Consider the following 22,452-nt stretch of genomic DNA (forward strand, 5'->3'; position numbering starts at 1 on the left):
TTTCATCAATGAGCACACAAGTTCACTGTCAACCTGTTTGTTAATCTCAGTATTAATCACTGTCCTCTCATTTGGAATTGAAATAAGAAAACTACCTGCCTTTTGGACAATATGTTTAAGCTTTTATTGTGAATGGGAGCAAGGACTGGAATCTAATAGACAAATAGCCCAGATGTAAAGAACATTAATTGGAACACTCTTTATGGACAATTATTCACAGCAAACAAGTTCAAACCAGAAGATGCTGCTTGAAAATCATGACTTTAGTCAAAGTTGAAAGATACAAGAATAGTTAAGTATTTTGCATAAAGGAAACTTGATGACCCAGTAGAACTGATGCCCATAGAACGCAGTTTCTTGAGGGTTTTGTTTTGCTTCTTTGAGGGAGGCCACCGTTGTCAGTATCAGTTCAGCTGGGGGTTCCTTCCTTCACGCTGAGAACCTGGAGAGTCCACCAACTTAAAAAATATTAGAAAGAGTTAAGCGAACGTAGTTAGTGATGCCAAAGTCTAATGCTAAAAGTAAATTCATCCCAATAAACCATCAGTATCACTTGGGAGACTGGTAGAAAGGTAGATTCCTAGGTCTACCCCAGACCTACAGAACTGGAAACTCTGGGGATGGGACCCAGCCATCTGTGCTCTCACAAGTCCTCCAGATGACTCTGAGCACGTTAATGCTTGAGAACAACAGCTGTCCCCCAAGAGAAGTTAACTTCCTCCTTTTGGGGAGCCACTATATTTTCGGGTCTTTTTGTTATATTAGCTTAACTTGTGTTCTGATATGACTACATATGTGTGTGTGTGTGTATATATATATATGTTTTTTTAAAAGAAAACCTTATTTTTTTAAATTTCTTTTATTGAAGCATAGTTGATTTATAATGTTGTGTTAATTTCTGCTGTATAGCAAAGTGATTCAATTATACATGTACATACATTCTTTTTCATATTCTTTTCCTCTATAGTTTATCACAGGTTATTGAATATAGTTCCCTGTGCTGTACAGTAGGACCTATTCTATGTATAATAGTTTGCATCTGCTAATCCCAAACTCTCAATTCATCCCTCCCCGACCCCCTCCCCATCTTGGCAACCACAAGTCTGTTCTCTATGTCTGTGAGTCTGTTTCTGTTTCGTAAGTTCATTTACACAGGTGTAGTTTGACCAAAGTTGGAAATTACATGTATTATCCCCAGGAATTTGTTACTAAAGTAGCAGCTGGGTAGGGAGACTGCTAAGGAATGTGGGATCTTAATTGTTACTTTGCTTCTTTGGCAATGCCTCATCCCACAAATCAAAGCTAGTTTATGAACTACACAATTCAATATTATAAACCCATGACTGTAAACGGTAGTCGTGTGGGCAACTTGGGAGGAGGAGGCAGTCGGGGTTTCTGCCAGTTCTAAATGCATTGTGGTTGGCTTGTTGTGGCTTCTGTTCAAATTAACTAAGACTGAAGGAAGAATGAGTAGCTCTACTTTTTTTTTTTTGCGGTACGCGGGCCTCTCACTGTTGTGGCCTCTCCCGTTGCGGAGCACAGGCTCCGAACGCGCAGGCTCAGCGGCCATGGCTCACGGGCGCAGCCGCTCCGCGGCATGTGAGATCTTCCCAGACCGGGGCACGAACCTGTGTCCCCTGCATCGGCAGGAGGACTCTCAACCACTGCGCCACCAGGGAAGCCCAAGTAGCTCTACTTTTAAAACACTTCTTTGTTCCCATATAGCACCCTTTACCCTCTGAGATGAGAAAACACTTTTCATCCAGATGAGAGCTTATTACACTTTCCAAGATTCCCTGGCAATTCAGGTTCCCCAACGTCCAGACCAGCCATTTGTTTCTAATAAAGGAATTACTGAGGTTCTCAGATCAGTTATTATCTGCTCTGTGGCTCCATTGTTTTAACCAGGTGATAATGAAGCCAGGGCCTGGGGTTCAATTCCCCACACAGACCAATTAGCTTCATTTTTCTCCAGGAGCCCAGGCTGCACTATTAAGGGTCGCCAGGCTGCCTGAAGATGCTGCCATACGGCCTCTCCCGTTGCGGAGCACAGGCTCCGGACGCGCAGGCTCGGCGGCCATGGCTCACGGGCCCAGCCGCTCCGCGGCATGCGGGATCCTCCCGGACCGGGGCACGAACCCATGTCCCAGGGAAGCCCCATGACTCTTTTTGAATTATGGTTTTCTCAGGGTATATGCCCAGCAGTGGAACTGCTGGGTCATATGGTAATTCTATTTTTAGTTTTTTCAGGAACCTCCATACTGTTCTCCATAGTGGCTGTATCAAGTTACATTCCCACCGACAGTGCAAGAGGGTTCCCTTTTCTCCACACCCTCTCCAGGATTTATTGTGTGTAGATTGAAGCTGGCCGTTGTGACTGGGAGGCACTGTCTCTGAGGTGGGAGCCAGCAGAGTGAAGCTGCCCCCGCCTTCATAGAAACAGGGTAATCAGAAGCTTTTTGGTTACTCTTGACCATATGTTGCTTTCCCTATATTTGGAGCTTCCGTTGGAGCATTTCGCATATTAATAAATAGAACCTTTCTATTCTCTGTACTGATCTGATGGGACGGTGAGATCTCTCCCTCAAAAGTGAGAGCAAATTTGTACATTTACTTCCTTTCCATAAAACCCCCAGCAATGCATTCCCCAGTTCTCTTTCCTCATGCTCGCCAAATAAGAGAAAAAATCCTAGGCTTCAAAAAACAATGAACTGCGTCCCAATTACAAAAGGGACCCAGAGGCTAACCTCAACCTTCACTGAAACTCAGGACAGTCCACAGCCGCATCCAGGATTATGGATCAGGGCCTGGAGCTGAGCTGAGCACTGTTCCATGTTCTAGAAACCATAGGGTAAAAGTTCCATTAGCTTTTGTGAGAAGGGTAAAGTTAAAAGATTTAGGTTCGCCTTGAAAATGGTTGGCCACAATTGTTGCTAAACACTTCCTGTTTGTTGCGATATAGTAGTCTAGATTCAGTGCGCATTTACATGAACCTTTTCTGAATCAAGTAAATATCTTTGTCATCAAAATGTAGGAAGATGCTCAGTTTCTAACTACAGCTCTGGGAGATTTGGCCACAGGACTTGATGTTTTGTTACTAAAACGGGAGAGGGGAGTACATGTGGATAGTTTTTTAAGTTTAAGAAAAGTCCTCAGCCTCTGAAAATCCCTGCTGCTAGTTTATTTTTGTTTTTTTTTTTTTTTTTTTGCGGTACGCGGGCCTCTCACTGTTGTGGCCTCTCCCGTTGCGGAGCACAGGCTCCAGACGCACAAGCTCAGCGGCCATGGCTCACGGGCCCAGCCGCTCCGCGGCATGTGGGATCTTCCCGGACCGGGGCACAAACCCGTGTCCCCTGCATCGGCAGGCGGATTCTCAACCGCTGCGCCACCAGGGGAGCCCCATTTCAGTGTTTGGCCAAGAATAGGCCAGGCCAGCCGGGGCCCAAGAAGTCAATCACAAGTTCTGAGAGCCTTTAGAACCACGTGATCTATTCACAGACAAGGGTGTGGACAAGAGAATTAGTCATTCAGGGCTCTGTACAAAGTTGACACTTATTTCTGTATTGCTTGATTGAATCCTGATTTTCTTTCTGAATAAAGGCTACCAGAGACTTTCTCTCTAGGTGCTTAATGCAACAAAGGAACTTTTTTTTGCTCTGCATTTAGCACAGAGAATCCACAGTAGACCAAAGAGTGGTGACACATAAAGCCTCCCTCTGGAGAAACCATCCGAGGCTTGGCCACGCCAGCCCTGAGCCTCTGTTAAGGGGTCATCAATCAGAGTTACCCACCACGAAAGAGGGACATGGTGAACTCTCCAAGGTCTGTGAGTGAAACACAATATTATTTATTGGCAGAAACATCGAGAGGGAAAGCTGCACTGCATCCTGCATCCTTCATATTTAAGATCAATGAGGACCATTCCCAGAAGATGACTCACACGGCAGTGGACTGGCCAAGGCAGACAGCACGGGCTTTTCCCTTGAAAAGCTGCACGACTGGTCTCAGTTTCCTCACCTCTAAAGTGGAGAGAATAATAGAATCTTCCTGAATCTTTCTCCTAAGACTGCTGTGAGCATTACCCGAGGAAATGGATGAAGGTAAGGTGTTTCACCCAGTACTTGGATTATAAAAAATACTCACTAAAACTAGCAGTTGTTATTATTAGGAGTATTGTAGTGATTATTTTTGCCTTTTATCATAAATTTCATGGAAACTTCTTAAAAGTTAATGAGAATCACATCATTTTCAGTTGCCTTGCTTTCTTCCTATACATTTTATTCTCTTCTATCTCATTTACTGTCTTTGTATCTAAACAATGCCAATTTGTTATAAGTCTTTTCCCCTATCCTCTATAAAATCATATACTGAACAGATCAGTTGACCTGAGATATTTTCACCAAGTTTTGAAATATTAGGATGAGACCCGAACTAGGTAATCTTGGAACAAATATGAAGGAGTACTATTTTGCATCAAAAGTAGCAAACAGGAATGCTCTCTTCCAAAAGCTTCTGTGAATAGGCCCTTCCACTAATGTTCATCAAAAATAAACATATCTAGCTTCCTTGGTGGCGCAGTGGTTGAGAATCTGCCTGCCAATGCAGGGCACACGGGTTCGAGCCCTGGTCTGGGAAAATCCCACATGCCGCGGAGCAACTAAGCCCGCGCACCACAGCTACTGACCCTGCGCGTCTGGAGCCTGTGCTCCACAACAAGAGAGGCCGCAACAGTGAGAGGCCCGCGCACCGCGATAAAGAGTGGCCCCCCCTTCAACGCAACTAGAGAAAGCCCTCGCACAGAAACGAAGACCCAACACAGCCAAAAATAAATAAATGAATAAATAAATTTAAAAAAGACATATCTATATATCCACAGGGATCAACTCAAATAATCTGTGGCCTCACTATCAAAATATTTTGGAAGGGTCTGGTAGGCTAAAAAATCCTAACAATGCACAATTGCTAACAAAACTCCCAAATTGGAGTTTGATGTGTTAAGAGGAAAAATAATTTATGATGTTGAAAGAAAAGCTAGCATGAGGATTGGCCACTCATTTTCTGAGTGTGTACTGATGTCAGCCCGATGTAGTTGCTGTGAAGTCTTACCTCTGAACAGTTTTATTCTTCCCTGCTCAAACCTCCCCTCCTTCCAACTCTCCCCAAACACCTCCTACCTCCCCGACCCCTCCTCACCCCACTCCCACTTCCCCAGTATGTTCATTATACCTTTGAGCCTCGATCCCACGTCTTTAAAGTTGCTGCTGCCCTCTGGATCCCAGGTGGACTGGCGAATGCCCAGGGGCTCCCGTTGAGGTGGCTGATGGCTTCTGGTCCCCTTTGCTTCTAGGAGGCTTAGCAAATTCCTTGTAGCTTCCTGCCACCGAATGTACTCCCTCAGCTGCTCCTTCAGGTTCCCTCCCTCATAAACATACAGGGACTCTCCTGTGCTCTTCTTTCCCATTAAATGTCCTGTTCAAAAACAAAAACAATACATAGCCAATATTTTATAATAACTGTAAATGGAGTATAACCTTTAAAAATTATGAATCACTATGTTGTACACCTGTAACTTATATAATTTTGTATGTCAATTATACTTCAATTTAAAAAACATTCAATGCCACATTCATAAAGAAATAAAACAAGCATATACTCTGGTTCAGAAAAACCCCAACAAAAACAGAATGCCACAAATTTAACCCAGGGGAATGAATGAACAAGAAATTAAAAAGGGCACCAATTGTGTTTGTGCTGCTTTCTCCTAAATGTGGGATAAATAGCATTTTATTGATATTATTAGGAGATAGTTCATAAACGACTGACAGATTTTGATCCGTGCTCAAAACGCCTAATGAATGGACAGAATTCAGAACTGCAACTCAGAAGCCCTGGGTCTGGTCCCAGCCCCTCTGCTAACTAGCCAGGTGACCTCTCTCAAGTCATTTAGCATCCCGAACCTTCAATTTTATCAACAATAAAATGAACATGTTGGACCAGATGACATCGAAAGAACCTTCCATATCTAAAATTCTGTCACCATTTCTGTGTGCACCGAATTCTATTCCCAGCTGAATGATGGCGTTCGAACATCTACCCCAGTTAATCTTGAATTGTTCCTGAAAAGAAAAGTCTCCATGCTTTTCTTTGTGTGATTAAAAAGGTGTTGCTCAGACTTCCCTGGTAGAGCAGTGGTTAAGAATCCACCTGCCAATGCAGGGAACACGGGTTCGAGCCCTGGTCCAGGAAGATCCCACATGCCGCGGAGCAACTAAGCCTGTGCACCACAACTGCTCTAGAGCCCACGAGCCACAACTACTGAGCCCACATGCCACAACTACTGAAGCCTGAGCACCTAGAGCCTGTGCTCCACAGCAAGAGAAGCCACCGCAGTGAGAAGCCCGAGCATCACAACGAAGAGTAGCCCCCGCTCGCGGCAGCTAGAGAAAGCCCGTGCGCAGCAACGAAGACCCAACGCAGCCAAAAATAAATTAATTAATTAAAATTAATTAATTAATTAAAAGGTGTTGCTTTCCTCTTACCTGTAATACAAACGTAGCAAAGGAATTTTTCATTTAAATTTTCTTAGAACTTTAGCTGAGACTGAACCTAGAAATTGCACCTAGAAATTGTACCTAGAAATTACAGTTTGTAATGAAACACAGGTTGAAGACAAGTTTTGGCCAACACTTTTCAGCCATATAAATGCAGAATTTTCTCTTGGAGGTCTAAAATGGTCACCAAAGTTTATCATTAGCTCCAGAGATGAGCTTTTGCCATATAAACAAATAAAAGTTGCTGTGTAGGAGGCCAAACCACTAAAAACATGGAAATTCATGTATGCAAATGGGGATAGCCTTAGGGTCAGAAGGGTATGGTATTGAAGGTCTGTATTCTTTACATTTTAGCCCATTGCTTGAATATACTCACATTATCTTATTTACTTTCTTCAGTTGATTTTCTCCATTTCTCTGTAATTGGGTTTTATAGTACTTTCAAATTTCTAACACTAGTAAAACTATGGTGCTTTTGATTTAAAGCTCACAAGGAAAGAGCTCTCTGTGGCTCCAGTGTTGACTGGCATTAGATGTAAGGCAAGCATCATGAAAATAGTACGTGGCAGACCTCAGTCACTGCAAATGGAAGGAGGCCCCTTCCCAGCTGTTCTGTCCACCAAGAGAGAAGCCCTCACAGTAACTCTATTGCTTGTGTGTGTATTTACAGTTCACAGGATGTTTAAATGCAGATTATTTCATTTGATCCACACTGTACTAACTTTGATGAAAATGAGACTGGCCAAAAGTCACATACATGCAAGTAAAGATTCTGGGATTAAAATCAGCTCACAGTCCAGACTCTATGATATTATACTGCTTTGAAGTGTCTTTGAACTTCCCAAGGATATAAAGCAGTTAGAAATCATTCTGGGGTCTGGAAATAAGGATAAGGTCTGCCAAAGCTTTCTAATATTATCAAAAGGAATGGAGATCCTATATCACTAGGTCATGACTCAGTTATGCAACTCAGAAAAATTAATTCTGTGTGTACAGGAGAGCCTGAAAATGAGGTTTTCCTGCATTGCAGTGTGAGCTTTGCCAAGTCACTTAGGACCTGACACTGCACACAATTTTAAGACTCTATTAAGGACACTGTCCCAGCTGAAGCATTGGAATCTTGAAAAACTGGCTCCTCACTTATCTGCTTGGTGAACTTGGTACCCAGATATCTACTAAATAACTTTGCATTTAGCCATCACAATGATTATGTTCCACAACCTCCCAGGAAGTAGCAAATCATTTGGCTTAGAAATATGGAGGAAATCGAATCATGATAATGGGAAAGTGGGATTAGAATCTGATGCTCCCAGTAATAACCTCAGTTGCTCTTGTCCTCGGTCATTGTCTATCATCTGGTTAGGATGCTGGAAATGAGAAAGGCGTTATTGGCAATGAAGCAGAGGGATGATGGAGATGTTTTTACAAATAACTTCATTTTTGTCATGCTTGAAGAATTCTGTGACTTTTCTACAATGGAACGCTAAAATGGGCCTCCATTCTGTGGGTGATTTAACATAGATCTTTGGGACCTTGTACTGAATTTCAGTATTTGCATATTTGGTGGATGGGTGTTCAGACTCCCTCCCCTAGACCACAGATGCTTTTCTTTTTTCTAAGGAAAGTGCGCCATCTAGAACGTCCCAGGGAAGCACACATTCCCTGGGTCCTAATGCACTTCTTAGCTAGCTAACGTCAACCAAATAATCGTCTCCATGGCAACGTGGACGCTATGCCCACTTCCATCTCTTCTCCCATCATCATTTGTTATGTATCCATATAATAATAATGGAGATCAAAAGATAGGCACTTGAAAAAATAAAACCTTGCCAGGCGTAGGGGGGAAGCTTTTGTCCTCTTTAATCACGTAAAAATACCACTAAAATGGCAGGTTTGCAACAGGAAAGAATTTTCTTGAGCTCCATACTTGAAGATTATCCTAACTTCAGAAAATATCCATTAAGACAGAAAGTGTTGAGTATTAAGAGCTAGTTTTTCTGGAGTGATACTTCAGCTGTATTTCACAGTAGCTCGGGTAGCACAATCATGTAACACCATTCTGCAGCTGAACACTGGGCTCAGCATTCAACCCTCCACGGCACGCTCCACATCAGAGTTAGAACCACGACCAGAAACATTTCTTGGGTGCACAGGGGATAGTTACCAGTGTTAGTGTTGACCTATATTTTCATGGCACACAAAACATCTCCATGAACATCGAGACAGATAAGAATTGGTTATGTTTTCAGTCTGTTAACTTGTTTTTCCATGGCCACATCACGTTCCTCTCAGCTGGAAGAAGCAATTCACTTAACAAACCTGCAAATTTGTGCTAACAGCTTCTTCACAGACAGCAATATGTAGCTTTCGTTTGCATTAATTAAAACTAACCTTAATTAAAACTAACCTCCATGTCTTCAGTGACTGAGGAGGACAGGAATTTACTTAGGGCAGAAACCTCAATTTAAAATCTAACATTGCATTCATGCTTATGAATGCTCGCATTCCAACAGAGGGCATGTCCACCCAAAGCAAACTTGTGCAACTGCAATGTCATTTTAAATCTAAATGCAATTTTCTATGTCACCTCCCTCTTTCCCTTGTTCTTCATCAACTCTGCACAGTCAAGAGAGAAAAAGGAAAAAGAGTGTGTTCGAGAACAAATAAGAGAATAAGACAATTTGGGGGTGTCACTGGTCAGTACACTTTGGGGCTGGGAATGCCCAAGTACCACCATGAAGGGTGATGAAATGGCCGACATCTGAAAGACCTGGGGTCTGATGTGCTCTGGAATCACAGCAATCAGGGTTGGCTTGCATCAAAAATACCATGATTATAGCTTCCCAGCTAACTCTCTTGTCCTGCGTTTAGTCTGCAAGGGTTACATTAACAATAAGTCTTTTTAGGGCTTCCCTGGTGGCACAGTGGTTGAGAGTCCACCGGCTGAGGCAGGGGACACGGGTTCGTGCCCCGGTCCCGGAGGATCCCACGTGCCGCGGAGCGGCTGGGCCCGTGAGCCATGGCCGCTGAGCCTGCGCGTCCGGAGCCTGTGCTCCGCAAGGGGAGAGGCCACAACAGTGAGAGGCCCACGTACCACAAAAAAAAAATAATTTTATATATATATATATACATATATATATATTTAGTACAAAAACATGGATGAGCAAAAGAGGCTGGAAATCTGGAAGTTTCATTCCACCTTCCCAGCCCACTGGCCGCTGGCCGCACTGGACAATGGCCACTTGATCTAAACTCCCAGGAGCCCTTTTTAAGCATCGATTCCATTCTAGGTTTGGCTTCTTTAACATCTTCTAAGTATCCTTCTCTCTGGAAGTGCAAGGGTTTTCACCCATCCCAACCCTTCCTCTCTATACCAGGCTCCTGGGTTCCGGGTGTCCCTCAAAGATGACAAATACTTTCATCCCTGGGGTTGCCAAGACTTGGCAAATGATTCTTTCAGTAATAATGAAAACTACTCTATCGCAACCCAGAGCGCTCCATTTCTCTGAGGGAAACCTACACAGCGCACAGGAGCTGAGGACGCGCAGTTCTAGCTTCACCCCATCTTCTAAATTCATCCTAGTCTTCACCCCGAGAGCCTGTAAATCCTCTGAGAGTTGAATTAGCAAGTATCTTTCCAACACACCCTCCCCTACTTCTAAGTAGATGACTAAGGAAATCGTGAAACGCACACGCACACGTACACACACACACACACACACACACACACACACACACACACACACACACACACACACACACACACCCCGCCTTAAATCTCTCTAGGGACCGACCGGCTTCCCGGGAAAGGCTAGGGCTGCTGTAGATGGCTGTGTGGGGAGCTGTCTGAGGAAGTCGAACGCTTGGCAACATTTGCTAGAGGCTCTGCTCGGCGCGGCCGAGAGCCCCGGGGTGACGCTGGAGCAGCGAGAAGCAGCGGGGCCGCTACCTGCCTCCCAGCTGCGGGGAAGCAAGCGGGTGCGCGCTCCGCGGCCCGAGACCCGGTCCAAGCCGCTGCGGTTCCGGGGGGCCGGGACGAGAGAACCTCCAAGCTCGTGCCTGGAAAGCAGGACTTGTAGGCAGGGGAAAGAGGGAAGGAGCTAGGGGAGAGCGTGAGGTTTCGGGTCAAGAGAGGCGGAGAAAAGTGAGGACTTCGGGGACAGAGACCCGGGATCAGCGTGGAGACCACGTGTGATTCCCGGAGCACCGAGCCTGCCGGATGGAAGCAGGGAGGGTTGGGCAAAAGGTCAGGGAAAAGAAAATCGCTGCAAGGCAAAGAAGGACTGAGGAAATTCAGGCGAGTCCCAAATAGAGGTGGGATTCAGGCGCTGATTGCCAAACAGATTTGAAACCCAGGGTGGGCGCTGCGCCCTGTGTCCCACACCTGTGGCTTTGTCGGGGGTAAAGGCGCAGCCGCCAGGCTGGACCAGGGCTCCGAGACGCGCTCGGGGACCCAGCTCCCCAAAATTGTTCAGAGAGAGAACCGTGCCAGACAGGGTTGTGATTAGACGGATAAAAGGAGGTGCTGGGAGATGCGGAGGGAGGGTGATCTCCGCGTACGGCTGGGATTTTGGAGAGCTGCGCGCTGGCTCGGGTGTCCTGCGGTGGAGGGAAGAGAGCGGGAAAGGACCGAGGGACCAGCCGGAGGCTGCCGAGGGACCGACGGCTTCCCGGGATACTGAAGGGCAGAGTGGAGTTTTGGGAGAACGGGGTTGGCGTCTGAGTGGAAAGGTCGGAGCAAAACCCAGCCCCCAACGCAGAGCCGCAGAAAAGCTGAGAGATGGGGAGACTGGCCCCCTCGGCTGGCTGGTCCCGCCAGGACTAGAGCGCGCCGGACACTCACCCACCGCCCAGTGGTTGCCGCGCGGGTACATCTTGGCCAGCAGGGTCCCTCCGCCCGCCGACACCGGGGCGGCCGGTCCCCGGGGCGCCTGGCAGAGGACCAGAGCCAGCAGGACAAGCGGGAAGTCGCGGCCGCGCATGGTCCCGGCGGGAAGCCCTCGGAGCGCCGCGGCGAGACTGGGCGGAGAGTGCGCTTCCACTGCAGAGGAGAGAAGGGAGGACCGGGACCTCAGAGGAGCGCCGCCGCCGCCGCCGCCAGCGCCGCTGCTGCAGCCTCCACGACGCCCCGACTTTATATGCAAGCCCGGGCGGGGGCGCAGAGGGATCCTCCACCGCCGACCCCAGCGCTCTGACGTCTTCCTGGAGCGAGCCGGAGCGCTGGGACAACGGTCTCCGAAAATCATCCATCTTCCTGCCGAGCGATGAACAGGCTGAGCGTACATTGTCCCCTCTCTCTCTCCCTCGTAGCCCCGTCCGCCTTCCCCAGCCTGGGTTAGTTCTTCCTATCCTCGACGCCTTCGCTCCAGCACAATTTAGGGAACTCCTCCCTCCCCAGCCTCACCGGGGCGCCTCCCGCGTTAGCTGCCTTCGGATCCTTCGAGGAGGAGCAGTGACCCCGCGGCCTGACCCCAGGGGCGAGGGGCGCAGCTGGGGTGGGGGAGATAGAGAGGGATGTGCGCCAAGGATGGATGTTTTTAGGCTGGGCTTTGCTAGAGGGGACCGGAGCCCGGAATGCAAAGCACCTCTGATTCTCAGACTTTCCCCCTTTGTGGACCACCTCCCTCCTCGCGGTCCCTGCCCATGAACCTCACGACCTTTGCTCCCTCCCACAGAGCGCCGCCGCTTCACCGCCGCAAGACCCTCACCCCACCTGGGGTTTCGGAGGCGTCCCCGCCCGCTTGTAGGGTGCGATGGAGGCTGGAGCAGGAAAGACATGTAACGTGATCGGAGCTACAATACTAACAATAGTTTTACTATACTCCTGGTTCCCTGCACCAGCATACGGCATCCACATAACAGAAGAAGCTTCTGCGGCGATTTCCCTAGGCCGCCTCTACCAGAAAGCTCAAACTGTCCCTAAGCTGCCATTTACACACTTCTCTAGAGCTGCCCAACCTTCCCCTTCTCCTTCTGTTCTCAGATACGAGGAATGGTCACCGGCCCAACTCCCGAGGCTGTCAATGCCATGGATACAAAGGGGGTGGGCACCATAGCAATGCAACAGTGAATAGAAGCGGGTAGGATGCGGTTGCCCACGATTCGGCTGTCAGAGCCGGGGGTGTGTTGGTGTGTTCCCGCATGCCAATTCCTCACCGAGTGCTGGTGAATTGCCTTGCTGGTTGGTTCCCGCTGGTGTTCCATGTCAGTACTGGGCGTTGATACCAATTAGGTTGAAATCATACATCTTTCGGGATATCTGGTGATTCAATACCTCTGGTGATTCAATACATCTGTGCCGTTCTTAGAGGATATGTGCCTATTGCATGACTGAGCATCCTTGGGCTTGGAAGAGTATTTCCATGCATGTGTCTGGCTAGAAGGTTAAATGCTAATTTCAAGATCACTATTATTAGCCAAGCAATAGAGTAATACTATCCTGAGGGAATACCCCAAGTGAAAAGCAAGGGGGAAAAAAGCCTACAATTGGCTTGGACTCCATCCTTCTGGGTTCCCAGGCTCTGCTCATTAGTAAGCACATGTTCCACAGTCAGGTGATCGTACGTAGGCTTCCCACTTCCCACTTGGCCATGAGCTTGCGGGAGCACAGGGACTCGGTCTTGTTCCCCTGTGTGTCTGCAAAGAGCCTGGATCACAGTGGTGTTCAACGATTTGATGAATGAACAACTAACCTAAGAAATGCTTGGGTCTAAATGGCTTTTGCAACCTTGGGCCTTTGGAAAACCTTTATCTCTCCAGACTAAGTTATAGAAAAATGTCCTTTCCCCTTAGTTTAATCAAGATTATTTTAGAATCTTTTAATGACGTTTTTCCCACTCTGAGACCAAGGGAAAACTACTGTAAATACAATGAAGTGTGGGAACAGCTCTACAGAAAGCGCAACTCTTCTGCAAATTCAGGCAACACACTCTGGGGTCTATAGCAGACCAGGAGCTACCCAGGTTCCTCCATTCACTTCAGCTCTTGCTCTAAGCACCCTAGTCTACAGGCTTTCTGCAGCCGGTCTCGGGCTTAGACGTGTCATTTGCTTTGGCATCCCACAAGGGCAGAGAGTGTGTCAGTCTTTGGTCAGGGCTGAATCCACAGTGTCTGACCCAGTCCAAGGTACAGAACAGGGACTCAAGAGATGTGAATGGCTGCATTGTCCTCCAGGTATAGCAGCCTGAGTCCAGTCCTCTAACCAGAAAAGACAATGGATTGTGACAAGTTAGAGAAAGAAACCATTGCAGGTTTCATTCAGCCAGTACTGAATGAGCCCCAGTAGATCTTGGCTGGGTATCTTTTCATATCGCTTTTAAAATCTTAAGCACAGCCCTGCCAGATAGGGATGACTTGTTCCCCTTCTTTGTTGTAGCTCAGCGCTCTGTTCCACGTAGATATTCAGGAACCCGGGTTCATTCCATCTTGTGCCTCTACCCCTCCCTAGTGCTCTGCTCCCCAAAGGGATGTTCTGTAAGGAGATAAGGAGCTTGTGTCAGGATGTAAATCAATGCATTGCTTCCTTCATCGAGAATATCTTGCTTTGTCAGCTGAACACTGTGTTTAATGATTTGCATTTAGTGCTGTTGATTTGCATTCTGGCAAAGCTCTTTATCTTGCTGTGGATGGGTTACAGACGGTTCAAGGATGAGCAGCTGATGCATGGACCACACTTCATTAGCACTAAGTGTACTGTCCCTGCCTGCATGGCCTAGATAGCAGCTGGCACGACAGGGCAAATGGGGAGGCGCGCCACTCTCTTAATATACCAGCCCACACGTACCACTCATCTTTTCTGCTCATATTTTAATCGGTAAAAACTCAGCCACAGGGAGCTGCAAGAGAGGCTGGGAGCTGTAGCCCTGATAATCAGTCAGGCGCCTGGCTCTGACTGCACCGCTGCGGAAGAAGGAGTAAGTGGAGTTTGATGGACGGCTGATAAACAGACAGAACCAGCCTAGGGTGCCTCAGGCACGTGGAGGTCTTACAAATTTTATTTAATAAAGTAAAACCTCCCCTCATAGAGAGGAAAGACTGGGTCTCCGGCCCGTCTCCTCTGCCCCAGAGTTCTACGTCCCTTAGAGAATCTCTTGCTAACTACCATACCAGCACTCCTTAGGCTCAGGGGGGCACTGCACCCTCTTATCACTGTGGCACAAATTAGGGTACCCCTTCGTTGGATTCCCCATTTGGGAATGTTTAGTCTAGTCTTTCTATAATAAATGGATCTTAGCCCTTTAGCTATTTCCACAAAAGATCTATGTAGCCAGCAGCCATGATATTTCACTGACATTTTTTGCACCTGTGTGCGGTGGGCTGGGGTCCTGGCCTCCTGTCTTGCACCTCTGCTGGAAACTGCCTCCACCTCTCAGTTCCCCAACTCCTGGTTTCCAAGAGAGAAACACGAGAGACCCAGCTCATTATTGTGACCCAGCTATACGTGTTCTAGATTGCCCAGCAGCTTAAAGATGAGTGGGTCCACAGTGTCCAATCCACTCTTATAGAGGCTAGGACACATGGTGGCAGATATGGCAGTGTCCACTCCACAGGGCTCTGGGCAGGACAGTGTTCCCTGAAAAGAAGGTGTGGGTATCATACACAACGGCCCTGCTCCCCAGATCCTCAGGCACATGCTGTCTTGTGCTTGATATTTCATGACGTCTGTTGTTTCTTTTTAGCTCAGTGACTCCCAGACATTGGAAAGGGCATTTTTTTTAACATCTTTATTGGAGTATAATTGCTTTACAATAATATGTTAGTTTCTGCTGTATAACAAAGTGAATCAACTATACATATACATATATCCCCATATCTCCTCCCTCTTGCGTCTCCCTCCCACCCTCCCTATCCCACCCCTCTAGGTGGACACAAAGCACCGAGCTGATCTCCCTGCGCTATGCAGCTGCTTCCCACTAGCTAGCTATTTTATATTTGGTAGTGTGTATACGTCCAAGTAAGGGCATTTTTTTTTATTATTCTCTTCCACGTAGTTTAGGTCTTGATGGACTTTTTACTGTGAAACAAGCCGTGTTGCTTAGATTTCTCATTTTTACTCATCAAAGACATAGGAACTGTCTGTCCAGCAGAATTTCTAATCAGGTTGAAGTCAGCAGTATTACCTAGAGAGTAGATGTCATTCCAGCTTAAATCAGTGAAACATTGCATCTTGCTTCATCAGGGGTGAATGTATGGCTTTTTTTTTTTTTTTTTTTTTTTTGCCACACCACGCGACTTACGGGATTTTAGTTCCCCGACCAGGGATGGAACCCAGGGCCCGGGCAGTGAGAGCACCAAGTCCTAACCACTGGACTGCCAGGAAATTCCCCCAATGTATGGCTTTTTGAAATATTGAAAATAGCAGATGCGTCTCTATCTTTGCCCTAAGTGGAGTCTAGGTTAGGAGTCTTAAGGTTTAGGGGGCTGTTTTTGCTGTCACTGGTCATTTATACCTTGGTGCCTATGAAGGCTTTGAGGACAGGTCTTGCTGCAGTGAGATGCTCCAAGATCCCCAGATCCAGTCCAAAGCCAAGGAAGCAGGCTGTGAAGGCAAATGGAAAGGAACAAGGAGGCACTGGCGTCCTGCAAGCACACGGGTTCTAATTCTGCCTCTGCCACTTAGGAGCTACTAAGTTACCAGGCCAGTGACTTAGCACCTGCATCTCAGTTTCTTCATCTATAAATTGGTAATATCTCCCTCCCTAGCGCGTGTATCTGTTGACTGACAGCTGCTTATTTGTTTTAATTAATAATTATGGAGCACTATAATTAGGGCAAGCTAATTTTTTTTTTTTTTTCCCCCGGTACGCGGGCCTCTCACTGCTGTGACCTCTCCCGTTGCGGAGCACAGGCTCCGGACGCGCAGGCTCAGTGGCCATGGCTCACGGCCCCAGCCGCTCCGCGGCATGTGGGATCCTCCCGGACCGGGGCACGAACCCGCGTCCCCTGCATCGGCAGGCGGACTCTCAACCACTGCGCCACCAGGGAAGCCCAGGGCAAGGTAATTTTTATCTTAGGTGTGAGTGTCAAGACGGCATAATTTTCTTGCTCAATGCGCCTAACCCCAATGTCACATGCTATTTAGATCTCCCAAAGAGATAATCACATGAGTAACAGCTGCCGATCAGCGAGCATCTGGCATGTACCCGGCATTGTGCACTTACTCGTGTAACCCTCACAGCTGTCCTATGACATAGATGTTATTTGTCCTGTTTTATAGATGAGGAAACTGAGGCACAGGAGGGTTAACTAACTTGCCCAATGACCCAATGGTAGCTGACAGAGTCAAGAGCCAACCTCAGAGCCATCTGATTTTCAAGCTCTGAGTGTGATAAGTCTGGCAAAAATGAGTTTCTTTGTACTTACAGGACTTTTCTGGGGGTTGATAAATTTCATCACCCAGAAGGATAAAAAGTATATTAAAATAATTTTAGAGGAGATATTGGGAATAATTTTTAGAGGTATTTGGGTGAAACCTCATTGCAGATTCCTCCCTTTGCTTGTTTTCAGCTATTCCCCACCCCACGCCCACCCACCTCTAGATCTGTGGACATCGTTTTGCAACTTGTACGTGGAAGTGGGTGGAAGTGGTGGGAACATATAAATTTGCTTTTTAGAGAATAACATGCTCATAGTTTGGGCTACAGCAGGGATGGCCAGAGTCCCAAAATGTAGCCCTCAGTGTCTGAAACTGCAAATATATTTCTGATGTCAACGTGAACATCCTACTTTGCAATCTTCCTTGAAATCCAGTTATTTCTGGCATTTCACTATTACCTTCCATGGACTTCTGAGCTCCTGGACAGATTGCAGGGGCGATTACCTTAGACTCCAGCCTTGGGGGCTTCCCTGGTGGTGCAGTGGTTAAGAATCTGCCTGCCAATGCAGGGAACACAGGTTCGAGCCCTGGTCCGGGAAGATCCCACATAACACAGAGCAACTAAGCCCGAGCGCCACAACTACTGAGCCTACACTCTAGAGCCCGCGAGCCACAACTACTGAGCCCGCATGCCTAGAGCCCGTGCTCCGGAACAAGAGAAGCCACCGCAATGAGAAGCCTGCGCACCTCAACGAAGAGTAGCCCCCACTTGCCGCAACTAGAGAAAGCCCGCGTGTGGCAAAGACCCAACGCAGCCAAAAGTAAAATAAGTAAATAAATTTATTTTAAAAATATTAAATTAGGCTCCAGACTTCCAGTTAATCTACTCCAGGGTTTCTCAGCGCTGTTCAGATTTGGGGCCAGATAGTTCTTTGTTGTGGGGTCTGTCCTGGACATTGTAAGGTATTTAGCAGCACCCCTGGCCTCTACTCAGTAGATGTTAGTAGCATGTCTCAGTGTGACAACCTAAAAGTCTGCAGACATTGCAGTATTTCCTTGGTGGGGGAAAATCACCCCCTGCTGGGGGGCTGACCTAGCCCAGCTTCTCATCCTTAACTCCTTCCTTGCCAGGTGCTCCTGTGCTCTCACTTGAACGTCTCCAGTGCTGGAGAACTCACTTCTTCTCATCTTTGGAGACTACTGATGTTGGAAAACTCTTCCTTAGAGTGAACTTACTTCCTCATAGTGTCTCTCTAGCTTCCCCTCATCGTGTGGATCACGTGGTCCTCTTCTGCCCTGCCCGGTCCTCCTGACACCCCCTCATATTTACAGACCCCATTGTGCCTGCCGCATTCTTCTCTTCGCTAGAAATTCTCTGTATTGTCAACGCTCACTCAGATGCAAGGACTGCACCTCCTCTCCCATCCTGACTGATCTAAACATCCTCCAGTGTTCCCTTTATTTATTTATTACTTTTTTTTTTTTTTTGCGGTACGTGGGTCTCTCACTGTTGTGGCCTCTCCCGTTGCGGAGCACAGGCTCCGGACGCGCAGGCTCAGCAGCCACGGCTCACGGGCCCAGCCGCTCCGCGGCATGTGGGATCTTCCCAGACCGGGGCACGAACCCGTGTCCCCTGCATCGGCAGGCGGACTCTCAACCACTGCGCCACCAGGGAAGCCCTATTTATTACTTTTTATTGAAGCATGGTTGATTTACAGTGTTTCAGGTGTACAGCAACGTGATTCAGTTTTATATATATATACAGATAGATAGATATTGAATATAGTTCCCTGTGCTATAGAGTACGTCCTTGTTTTTCTATTTTATATATAGTAATGTGTATCTATTAATCCTAAATTCCAAATTTATCCCTCTCCCCACCTTTCCCCTTTGGTAACCATAAGTTTGTTTTCTATGTCTGTGAGTCTATTTCTGTTTTGTAAGTCCATTTATATCACTTTTTTTTTTTTTTTAGATTTCCACATATAAGTGATATATATTTGTCTCTCTGTCTGACTTACTTCACTTAGTGTAATAATCTCTAGGTCCGGGACTTCCCTGGTGGCGCAGTGGTTAAGAATCTGCCTGTCAGTGCAGGGGACAAGGGTTTGATCCCTGGTCTGGGAAGATCCCACATGCTGTGGGGCAACTAAGCCCATGAGCCACAACTACTGGGCCCACGTGCTGCAACAACTGAAGCTCACACACCTAGAGCCCGTGCTCCACAACAAGTGAAGCCACTGCAGTGAGAAGCCCATTTACCGCAATGAAGAGTACCCCTGCTCACCACAACTAGAGAAAGTCCACGCGCAGCAACAAAGACCCAATGCGGCCAAAAATATATAATAAATAAATAAATCTCTAGGTCCATCCAGCTTGCTACAAATGGCATTATTTCATTCTTTTTTATGGCCGAGTAGTATTCCATTGTATATATGTACTACACCTTCTTTTTTTTTTTTTTTTGCGGTACGTGGGCCTCTCACTGCTGTGGCCTCTCCCGTTGCGGAGCACAGGCTCTGGACGCGCAGGCTCAGCAGCCATGGCTCACGGGCCCAGCAGCTCTGCGGCACATGGGATCTTCCCGGACCGGGGCACGAACCCATGTCCCCTGCATCGGCAGGCGGACTCTCAACCACTGTGCCACCAGGGAAGCCCCGTACTACATCTTCTTTACCCATTCATCTTTTGATGGACTTTGAAGTTGCTTCCATATCTTGGCCATTGTAAATAGTGCTACTATGAACATAAGGGTGCATGTATCTTTTTGTTTTCCCTTTAAAGTTGAGAAAGTGAGAGACACGGGTGCTGAGCATTGATCAGAGGATCCAGTGAGCAAGGGGCACTATTTTCCAGAACCTTCCACAGGTATATGCCTCTGTCATTTGGCTTCCTGGAGAAATGAAAACTACTGTACAGGCAGCCGCCTGTGCCAGGTCAAATGTGCCTGGAAGGCTGGAAGGCTTCAGATGTTGCCCCTACCCCTCAGGTAGTAGAGAGTTGAGCACCAAGGCAGCAGGAGGCCGAGGGCAGAGCTGGTGATGGTACAAAGGGCAGGGCAGTTCTGGGCTTGAGCGACGCTGGTTCTTTCTTCTAAGGAACACAGAGGCTGTGTTCCTCATCCTGCCACTCCCCTGGGATATTTGTAAGGACAAGAATAAAAAAGATCATGAATGTGAACCATTTTATAAACCCTATGTGAAGAGCCAGCTACACACATGTGACATGGGGTTATCTCCAAATCACCGTTCCCCCAGCCTGCCAACTTCTCCGGACCAGAGTCTCTCAACTCCAGGCAGGCCAAGCTGGAACCGAGTTTAGTAGCAAGTTCATAAGGAAAATATTATTCCGGAAAATCTCTGAAATTCCATTAGTTTAATCTGATTTGACTTATCGAATCAACATACATTTGTCTCTCTCTCATACTCCTCTTGATGGCATCTAGCGCTGTGGCACCCAGGTATTCAGACCAGCACATTCATTACCGCAGAAACGAGGGTGTCTGGTGAGCCATGTACACACATGGAGCCTCCCGGCACAGCCCCCTGGGAACACGGGGGAAGAGGTGGGTCCTGATGGTACAGCAGTGTCATGGGGCATGAGTGCCCGCTGCCAACAGTGATGACGGTCAGCTCAAATGAACTATCTGGAAGTTGCTTAAGACTACTTATCATAGCACCAATATTATAACAGTAAAAAATACAGGAAATATTTATAACAGTAACTTACAGATACAAACTAATGATAAACTACAGTTTCACAAAGGATTGTATACATTTTGCACACTTGTCAGTTCTTTCTTTTAGGCAAAGTGCTCTTTTGATGACCAATAAATAACAGATACACACTCGAGTGAACTATTTTCATACAATACAAAGAAGTTTTAATTTCATAAGTTAAATACTCCTTTCTACCAAAATTGGAATTTGAATCCAAGTTTAGTGTTGGTCCTCTTAAAGTTCAAAGTAGTGTGGACAGTTTGGTTGTCATGTAAGACAAAGGAGGGGATACTATATAGGTATCCAAGTACAGGCAAAGAGCAGTGCTCCAGAAGTCGAGAAGCTTAACTGTGCAACCCTCTTGTAGTCAATATCGTCTATGCTAAAGTGAGAATTGCTTTGTATCAATATCTCATTTAATGCTTATTAATGAAGAGATGATTTTATTTTTCCCTTTTGCGGGGAGGAAGAGTCTTAGAGAATGTAAGCGCTTGTCCATGGTCAAGGAGCTGGCATTAGAACCCTGGGAGTGTGGTGCACACAACTCTTCATTGCTAGCCCTTGTGCAGCAAGTTGTACTTTGAGAGCCTAGAGCTTTACCTAATTTCACAGCTCTGTCTGTCTTACCTGTCTGCTTTAGTCACGGTTCTCCAGAGAGACAGAACCAACAAGATGTGTGTATGTGTTTATATATGCAGATACAAACACACAGACACCTGTATCTATAACTATATCTATCAATTGATCGATTGATCAGTTGATCAATAGGTAGAGGTTTTAAAGAATTAATGGCGAAGGCTTGGCAAGACCAAATCTGATGGGGTAGGCCAGCAGGCTGAAGACCCAGGGAAGAGCTGCAGAGTCCAAAGGCAGACTGCGGGCAGTATTCCTTTTTGCTTGGGGGAGTTCAGTCTTTTTCTCGTAAAGCCTTCAACTGATTGGATGAGGCCCACCCATATAATGGAAGGCAATCTGCTTTACTCAAAGTATACTGATTTCAATGTTAATCTCATCTAAAAAATACCTTCACAGAAACACCTAGAATAATGTTTTATCAAATATCTGGGTACTGGGACCTAGCCAAGTTGACACATAAAATTAACCATCATCCTGTCTCTCCCTGTTGTCAAATGTGGGTAACTGAGGTGAATGCCCTCTAATCTCTAAGGCATTCTGCATTTCTTGTAAGTATTGGGCAAATACCACTTTTCTTGAAGTTCTGCCCAATAAAGTTGGAATTTTCCAAAAGGAACTTGGCTAGGAACAAAGGAAACAAAAGGAAGAAGAAAAAGAAGAAGGAGGAGGAAGAAGAGGAGGGGTAGAAGGAAGAGGAAAAGAGGAAAAGATGATAATGCAGACATAGATAGGATTTTAAAAACAAAAATCAACTTTACTGAGGTACCATTTACATATTAAAGTGCCCCGTTTTAAGAGTATACTTTTTTGAGTTTTGACAAATATATGCAACCACCACAATCAAGATCTGAACATTTCCATCACCCCCCAAAATTCCAGTAAATCACTGATAAACTTTCTGTTCGTACATATCAGTTTTGTCTTTTCTAGAATTTCATATAAATGGCATTGTACAGTATGTTGTCTTTTGCATCTGGTGTCTTTCATTTACCATAAAGCTTTTGAGATTCAGGCACATCATTGCATGTACTCGATGTTGGTTCCTTTCTACTAATAAATAGTATTCCACTGTGTGGCTGTTTCTCAATTTGTTTCCTCATTCACCAGTATCCAGTTGATGGGTACTTGGGTTGTTCCCAATGGGGGGGGGGGGGGTGGTGGTTCTCTTTTGTTTTTTGTCTGTTTGTGTTTTGGCTATTATGAATAAAGCTGTATGAACATTCGAGTCTTT

General features: G+C 46.5%; 1 protein-coding gene across 1 annotated transcript; it reads right to left on the bottom strand.

The window, feature by feature from the left end:
* Positions 1-404: 404 nt before the first annotated feature.
* On the bottom strand, positions 405-11,533 carry GRP (gastrin releasing peptide; the record flags this gene model as incomplete). The annotated part of the gene is made up of 3 exons (XM_082852492.1): positions 405-442; positions 5,227-5,469; positions 11,395-11,533. 3 exons carry the CDS (start codon positions 11,531-11,533, stop codon positions 405-407), a joined length of 420 nt encoding a protein of 139 aa, XP_082708618.1.
* Between the last annotated feature and the right edge of the window lie 10,919 nt (positions 11,534-22,452).

Source organism: Leucopleurus acutus, assembly GCF_964270905.1.
Source record: "Leucopleurus acutus genome assembly, chromosome: 13".
NCBI classification, from domain to species: Eukaryota; Metazoa; Chordata; class Mammalia; order Artiodactyla; family Delphinidae; genus Leucopleurus; species Leucopleurus acutus.